The following is a 9,084-nucleotide window of genomic DNA, read 5'->3' on the forward strand; positions in this document are numbered from 1 at the left end:
TGGTGTTTCAATAATGCATGCATCCTAAGAGTCCAGAAGCCACACCAAAGCCACACTCCAGTCTGGAGCATGGCTTTGGTACGACTTCTAGACTCTTAGGACGCATGCATCATTGAAACACCATACCTCCACTGTGACTCGAAGCAGCTTTATTTTGGCTGTCTGTAACAGGCCTTAGAAAACTACAGTATTCTCCATTTTCTTACTGTTTTGCCTTCGTCTTTTTCATAAATTTCATGTCCTTTGTACCTGATTTATCCTGAATAGCATCTGCTCCTTTAATTTCAGCAGTCGGCATGGACTGTGGCAGGAAAGCAGTAGATATGTTAGAAGTCAGATTTTTGACCATGCCAGCATTCTGGACTCCTCCAGTGGTACTTGTTGCTTTGACATCAGTTTTTTTGGAAGCTTGTTTATTTGAGACTTTAAGACTAGACTGAGAATAAAAATAAATTAATCAGAAGTGCTCTGCTCAGAACAAAAACACCACAATGGGTTTTCAAGCTGTCTAATTTGTTGCCATCTCTAAAAACATTTTACCCTTCTTATCTTTTGTGAGCTGTCTTGGGTCGAATTTAAGAGAAAGGAGACACATAAATTAAGTAAGTAAGTAAATAAATAAATAAAGCTATTTGATTATTTTGATCTGAATCTCTATTAAACAGCACATTATTTTATTTGTGTGCCTCCCTGAAATCCCACGCTAAAGGGCAAGATATAAATATTTTAATTAAATACATATGTAAGGTTTAGGTTCCCTTTCTTCCTTTGGGTGATAGTGAAAGGATTCCAATATTTTAAAAAATGCAATGGACACAAATCTGAAATATACAGAAGTATTTAAGTATCTAAGGGCCTATACAGACCAAAAAAAAGCTGCTTCGGGTCAACTTTGGAGGTATGCTGTTTAATGACCCACGCATCTTAAGAGGCCAGCAACTGTGCTAAAGCTGCGCTCCAGTCCTTAGCACTGGAGTGTGGCTTTGGCATGGCTTCTGGCCTCTTAGGACGCATGCATCATTGAAACAGCATACCTCCAAAGTGACTTGAAGCAGATTTATTTTGGCCTGTCTGTACAGGCCCTAAAGCAGGGATGGGAACCAAGGGAGGGAGTCAGATAGCTGAAACAACCCTTTTTTCTATAGTTAGAGCTAGAACTAACTACAATAGTAACATATTGCAAGGCTTGATATACACATCTCCTGCAACTGCTGATGTATATTTAACATAATTAAAATTTTCAAAATTTTAACATATAATTAATCAGCTAAATCACAAGACCTCTTACCTTTGAAAAGCTATTATAGTACTGCAGCGCTATGCACTTCACAGAAGTTTTGTGAGCACTGACAGATTTCACAGGTGCTGTCAGTTTTCGTAAGTCATAATGGTATATCTTTCCGCGAGAAGATCCAATTGCCAGGGAAGTTCCTTCAGGCATGAATTCTACAGCAGTTAAAGGAGATTCTGCTACTAAAGTCCGCAATTGCCTTTATGAGGCAAAGAAGAAATAATTGAACACAAAGGAAGAAAAAGAGAAAAAATAAAAGAAGACAGCATAATGTGGTATTCAGTTTCCAAAATAAAATGTATGCTTATCTCACTTCAAGAAACTGTGAGGCAGGTTGAGATTTCTCACTGCCAAGTCAAGACTGACAGTGAAATTGTACAGAACGCTTTCCCCTATATCCCACTATAATCCTGCAATTCAGTCATATAGTGACCAATGGTATATTTAAATTAATGTACATAAAAGCATAATGTACACAGTATATATTAAAATATACATAAAAACATACATTCTTCAAGCACAAATGGTCATCTGGCTCCTACTAGAAACCCCAGCTCCTCAGCTCTGAAAATGAGTCAAGTGTGTGGGACAGCAAGTGAAATTCTCAGAGTTAATGTTCTGTAGGTTCTGAAAAAAACTTCTCGACCCCTCCTCTTTGTCTAGCTATCGTCTGATTTCTCTTCTTCCCTTTCTTTCTAAGGTTTTGGAACAGGTTGTTTATTCTTGCTGTCTTGAGTTTCTTGAAGCTAATTCCATTCTCGATCCCCTTCAGTCTGGTTTCCGCCCACGGCATTCTACAGAGACAGCTCTCACTAAGATCTCGAATGACCTTTTACAGGCCAAGGCTAATGGCCTTTACTCTGTTCTCATCCTTCCTGATTTGTCTGCAGCCTTTGACACCGTTGATCACTGTCTTCTAGTTGATATACTCTCTGACCTTGGGTTCTCAGACTCTGTTCTCAACTGGTTTAGATCTTATTTGTCTGGCAGATCTTTTGCAGTATTCACAGGCGGTCAGACTTCATCTCCTGTTCCCTTATCTGTTGGAGTTTCCCAGGGCTCTGTTCTGGGTCCCCTTCTGTTTTCTCTCTACAAACTGTCCTTAGATAAACTCATTAGCTCTTTTGGTTTTTCCTACCATCTGTATGCCGATGACACCCAGTTGTATCTTTCCCTGCCCCTAACCTTTCTCCAAGACTTGAACAGCAAGTTTTGTCTTGTCTCACAGCTGTCTCGCAGTGGATGTGCCATCGCCATTTGAAGCTCAACATGTCCAAGACGGAGCTTCTTGTCTTTCCTCCTAAGTCCACCCTTCAACACTCTTTTTCTGTCTCTGTGGACAAAATTTCTATTCAACCAGTCCAGCAAGCCTGCAGTCTTGGTTTTATCTTTGATTCTTCTCTGTCGTGTATCCCTCAGATCCAAACCACAGCCAAGGCTTGTAGATTCCTCTTATACAATATTGCCAAAATCTGACCATCTCTCTCTGCCTCTACTGCCAAAATCCTGGTCCATGCCCTAGTGGTCTTACGACTTGATTACTGTAACATCCTCCTGGCTGGGCTTCCTCTTTCTCACCTCCGTCCTTTAATTTCTGTCCTGCATTCAGCTGCACGCATTATCACATCCGCCCACCACTCTGACCACATCTCTCCTGTGTTGGCATCCCTTCACTGGCTCCCACTCCCTTTCCGCATTCAGTACAAGCTCCTGCTGTCGACGTTTAAAGCCCTCCATGGGCTGGCCCCTCCTTACTTATCAGACCTTATTTTTCCTCATCTTCCCACTCGAGCCCTCCGTTCTGGTAGTCAAGGTCTGCTGTCCCAGCTCAGGATTTTCTCTGCCCCATCTCGGATTCGCCCCTTTTCACTCGCTGCCCCTCACTCCTGGAACTTTCTTCCCTCACAAACAAGAGCCATCACTTCTTTAACCAGCTTCAAAACGGAGTTGAAGACCATCCTGTTCAGAGAAGCGTTCCCAGGCATTGCATAACTGTCACTTGCTATTTGATGCTGTTTTGTTGCCTGTTTTATTGAATCATTTCCTGTATTGCTATGTATTTTATATGTATTATCCTACTAGAGAGGCAGGCTAACTCCAACAGGCCTCCCTGGAAGAGATTTACCCATCCATTAAGAAGCCAAGCCCTCCCTCCAGTCCATCTGCCTTGGTCCAGGCCTCGGAGGTAGAGAAGAACTGCTGGCCCTCATCCACTTCCCCTCATTTCTCCTTTTGTGTCGTGCCTTTTTAGACTGTAAGCCTGAGGGCAGGGAACCGTCCAATTAAAAAGATTATATGTACAGTGCTGTGTAAATTTACAGCGCTTTATAAATAAAGGTTAATAATAAAATAATAATAATAGGATTTTGTTGAGTTTCTCTCTTTCTTTCTCTTTTGTTTCAAAATTAGAGACTACATTAACCAAATACAGATTTCAGTTTTAAGCCAGCACTCCCTACTCTGTTTAACATCTCAAAAGAATTCTGGTAAACCTAAAAGCTAGCTCACAGTTGTGCAACATTTGGTTTAGTCCCAATAAAGGTATTCTAAAACAGTAGATTGTAGTATTTCTTTTATGGACCAAGACAGTGTTCTTTCTTTTGATCAGCTTCTCCTGTGATTGAAGTACTGGTTTTATTAGGTGCTAAGTGACTTTCCCAATCCCAGCCATTAAAGTGTTGAAACATCTCATTCTAAGACTCTTCTGATGATCACACAAAGTATCTTGTATAGAAGTATTCCAGCAGTCTTCATATTTCCATCAATACGTTTACTTCATAAATTACTATCAATACTGTATTACTTCCAAGTACCATCAATAAACTAGTGAAAAAAATCAAGAAAGCACACATACGTAAATTGCTTTAGACTGTGTAAGAATACTCTAAAACAAGGGTCACAAAGCTGTCACAAAAACAGACCTTGTAACACAGCAAATTTTCAAATTAAACCATTTGGGGAATAAAATGTAAATGATTTAATATACTTATCTAATTAAAAAGACATAAGATTCTTAACTCATTTTGGTATCATCTGGTTGTTTGCTGATAATCAACATTTCATTTAGGAGTTCATGACATAAGCTGCTGAAAAGCAGTAAAGAAATATATTGGCAAATGTACACTTACCTTTTACTTGAGGTGTCATAGAGAATGATTCTTTTATCCAGACCTACAGTTACAAGTAGCAACTCACTGACAGGTGAAAAACAGATTTCATAAGCTGGGGCTTTATGCGCATTTTCAAAATTATGATATGGAGTTTGACTGTTGACATCCCACAATGTTACGGTTCCACTGTCAGAAACACTGCCCAACAATGCCTTCTTAAAAGGAGAATATTTCAAGTGTCGAATAGGCTGTAAAGGAAAATAATATGTTAGAGCATGCCATAAATTCTACCAATGTGTGGACTTATTTTAAACTAAATTAATCTTATTTCAATTCTGTGGAATTAAAGGGATTTCAGTGATATACTCTGTGAATTCCACTGTGACTTAAAAATGGGAAACATAGACAGGATCCATGCTTTGAGGTTCTAAACCAAAGTAATTAACGGTTCACATGGGTTTTTTAATTTAAAAATTGTTTATAATTGTTATTTTTCAATGCATGACTGAACTCTATAGCCAAGATGGAGGTAGAAGAAGGCAGCATGAAATGTACACTTAACATTAAAATTTTGCTAATGGCTCTTGTTAGAAAACATTGAACATTGGTTCTCACAACAACTGTAGGTAAATGCACATGAACCACATTACCTTAGTGTATAATAAGCATATGGTAACAATTTGGGTAAGTGTACCACAGGCATTGATGTAATGAAGGAACTACATCTGATTTACTGTCACTGTGATTTGTGCAAATATTAATAAATGAATAATAGTCCTGGAATATATTTGGAGTCTATTTCCAGATCATCAAAACGTATAACTTACACAAATTCTGACTCTCTTTCACCTTTCCTTCTTGGCACCCAGTGATAATAACTAATACTCTGACAAAATTCTGAAACCTACCGAAAAGGGACAATATGCCATCTAGAAATCCCAGCACTACTGCAGAAGATTTTTATTTCTGGAATATGTTCCAGCCAGTATTTAAATTCATAAGATTGATGCTGGCCAAAAAAAAAAGGTTACTGATTTCAATTTTTGTGCAATTTTATTATTTTCAGTGAATTGAGTCTACCTTAATTTGCTTACTTTCCTCTGCCATCTTCATTATTTCCTTTTTGTCTGATGTCTATTACATGAGCATGAGCCTACAAGTAGAAACTACTCTTACTACCTGTACAGCATATAGACTCATGTATGTGCTTTATAAGTGATGATGCCATTCCACAGAAAACGGTGCATGAAAAATGAGGTTTTATCAATGTGCAACTAAATGAAAGTGTTTCACAACTACAACTGCCTTGTATTTAGATGCTAAGAGACAACCCTCCCCTGCTAGCATACAAGAGGGCAGTGACCAGTTTTAGAATAAAGCATATCCCTTTTTAAAAATCCCATTTTCATAAAGCACTTGGGGGGAAAGGAGATAATGGCTGGTGAGCCAAATATAGGCTGATATAATTTGTTTACAACTTTTATCATGCTGAATTTTCACTAGCAAAGAAAAAGAGGGATTTGGGGGCTTCCAAAGGTTCACTGACTTTACTACACCTTCTTCTTGCTTGTTCACAAAATCCATGCCATTTAAAAATGGCTTTTTAAAATAATGCTTGTTCACTACATAACTCAATCAGAGATCAAATATTCAGCAACTCTATTATTGCCCAACCACAGGAGAGACTGAATTTGACACATTAGCCAAGAATATAGAAGAGAAAAAGTAACACCTGAAAACCCTTTAAGCCAGCATCAGCATTGATACCACATTTTTATCACAAAAACAGCAATTTCAGATGTTTAGTCAGCAAGTCTGCCATCTATGCCTCACTCGAGTGACATGCAATTAAAATTTAACAACTTTTTCAAGTCAGGCAGTTTTGCAGTAAAAATGGAAACTTTTGAATCCTGACAGAGTGCCAAGTATAATGTCTGCAAATCTCTACTGTTAAGAGTTTCATGACTAAAAATGTGGTTCAACAAGGTACTTTAAACATGTAGCTGACAGAATAATGGATTTTTTCCTCTTTTTTCTAGATAATTGCCCTTGATTTCAAATTCCTGAAAATATATTTCCAGTACAACCCCAGGGCTCTTAGTATTTAGCATACTGCAAATACACATTTTAAAAAACTGCACATAGCTCTTGAAAAAACGGACAGCAGCAGTCCTTCTCTTTTCTCCACCAACTTTCACCCGTCTCCTTTCCTGATCTTTGTAACTATGCATCTTTTGATTAACTAAAATTTCTCTCCATCCTCTCTATTTCTCTTTATCATCATTCTCTCCATTTCAGCATGTATACCTGTTGAAATTCCCTCTTCTATACAATGAAAGAAAGTATAGAGAAGCCTTCTCCAGTTTTCACTATGGCAACCATTAATCACCATGCAAAGCAAACATGAAGACATGTATCAACCAAATAAGGAGATAATGCTATCAGGTAGTTGCACCAAGAATAAATTCAAAAATAGAGGACTGTCTGATGAAGAACCAATGAGTTCAAATAATCTCTACCATTTTAAATTAGATGTCTGATTTTTCTAAACCTCATTTATCTTACATAAAAATTTGCTCGGGAGAAGTTTATTGATCACAAAAAGTTTGGAGCTACCCACATATTACCCATCCTAATTCCCTGAAATCTGATTATTCCTTCCTTTAACCCCATTTTCTCCACTGAACTTTTTCATTCTCTCATTGCGCATTACAGTCAAATAAATAATTCTAAAAAAAATCTATATAGGTAACAAGCAGAAAAACTGAAAGGCAAAGAAAGAACTGAATTATTGCATTAGCTGCCATATATATAAAAGTATGTGTAAGAACAAGAAGTTAAACCTCATTTACTTATATCCCCATAACATATGATTACTTCTCTGTCAAGTGTGCAGTAAACCTGTATATTTTACATTAATACTCCTCAAGACTTAAAAGCAGTCCAATCTTCCTACAGCAGTAGTGAAAATGGAAAGTTACAAATGGCAAAATAAACAGGACAAAAAATGTAAACTATACACAGAGAACACCAGTCAATGTAACCCATCTGGAGGTCTTTCAGCACCTTATCACTGCAGCTCAGATTCACCTTCCCTGCTTTCATTGCTTTGGTCTTTAAATGATAGCATGTTGCCTGTCAATAACTGTCGGAGACAGTTTCCCAAATAAGCCACACATAAAGCACAGTGATGACAACTTTATTAGCTCTGCTATAGGATGGCTTTTTTAAAAAGAGCAAACTGACTATTAAGAAGAAGTTTGCATCAATATAACTGATGGATGATAACAATGAATCAAAAATATCAAGACCTTTATTTCTAAATAACAAAATGCTTCTACAAAGACTTTTGCAGTACTGTGCATCTGTAATACCAAAATGCTAGAAACAACAACAACAAAAAACCAAACAAACAAAAAAAGTATATCTTCACACATAAAAGAAGGAAAGAAGAAACACATTTTTCATCAGCACATTGTAAAGTTTTACCAGCATGTTTGCCAATGGCACCAAGAACAGATATGATCAGCACAGGCCAGTAATAAACTCTATTAAAGGGCAGGGCTAAAGTGCCATAACTAGAGTCCGTATTCACACAAATCACACATGAGGTGAACTAACCAGGGAAAATGTGAATGTATGTTTTTATGGGGCCACATGTTTACATACCAGTTAGACCTAACCAGCAATGGAACTCAACTGTGACTTTCTCCTGCAATTCAGATGGGCTTTGTATGATACTGATTTATAGTCACACACATTTTATACTTTCTTCTTTTATGTTCACTTTTTGTTTTGTTTTTTCTTTTCCCATTTACTATATACAGATAATGTATTAAAAAGTGGTGGCAACTGAGCAACAGAAAGCGTAATTTGTATATGTAGATTCATACACACACAATATTAAATCAAAATAAAAAAATGATTATTAAAATGCTAACAAAAAAAACCTTCCAGTGTTAGCATGGCTATAAGCAAAGATCAAGACCACCACCATGGTTTTTGCCTTACCATATATACTCATGTATAAGTCGACCTCATGTATAAGTCGAGGGCAGTTTTTGGATCCAAAATCATGGATTTTGATATGACCCATGGATAAGTCGAGGGGCAAACACTGGAGGATGTTACAAAAGATCTAAGGGGGGGGGGGGACAAAGCACCACTTCCTATATTCCACTCTCTGGACCTCTCCCAAGCATCAGTCTCAGCATGGAAAAGGGGAAACAAACCTCAGTGTGCACACACACACACACACACACTTCCCCTTACCAAAAGCATCTCCAAGGCACATGGCTTGTGAAAAGGAGGACAGACCCCACTGAAACAGACACACACACAGAGGGAGAGAGGAGGAGAGGAGAGCCAGCGCCGGGGCTTCAAACAGGGAGCCGTTACAAGGCTACAGAGGAAGGTGGGCACTTCTTCTTACACAAAATTTATTAGCATTAACTCATTGACCTTTCCACAAGTCTACCCAGGATTTTGGAGTTCATTTTGGGGCATAAATTTTTCGACTTATAGTCGAGTATATACGGTAATGCCCAAGTTTACATGGATTGCAACTTTCTTACTGCCTTTAACTCCTAATCCTTTCCATAGTCAATTCTGCCACTGTAAGTTCAAGCAGGTATGCAAGCCAACCATCCTGTCAACTTCTAAGTAAGACCAATCTCCATGAAG

The 9,084-nt window shown here is 38.0% G+C and overlaps 1 protein-coding gene across 4 annotated transcripts in view; it reads right to left on the reverse strand.

Moving 5' to 3' along the window:
* The window catches only part of NEDD1 (NEDD1 gamma-tubulin ring complex targeting factor), a 33,789-nt gene that overhangs the window by 11,399 nt on the left and 13,306 nt on the right, over nt 1-9,084 (reverse strand). For all 4 annotated transcript variants that reach the window (XM_042469271.1, XM_042469272.1, XM_042469270.1 and 1 more), the window contains exons 6-8: nt 4,420-4,649; nt 1,289-1,490; nt 250-436 (exon numbers count right to left, since the gene is read on the reverse strand). In XM_042469271.1, the coding sequence (XP_042325205.1) occupies nt 250-436; nt 1,289-1,490; nt 4,420-4,649 (619 nt within the window). The remainder of the gene's footprint in view (nt 1-249; nt 437-1,288; nt 1,491-4,419; nt 4,650-9,084) is intronic.

This window comes from Sceloporus undulatus, chromosome 5 (genome assembly GCF_019175285.1).
Source record: "Sceloporus undulatus isolate JIND9_A2432 ecotype Alabama chromosome 5, SceUnd_v1.1, whole genome shotgun sequence".
In the NCBI taxonomy this organism is placed as follows: domain Eukaryota; kingdom Metazoa; phylum Chordata; class Lepidosauria; order Squamata; family Phrynosomatidae; genus Sceloporus; species Sceloporus undulatus.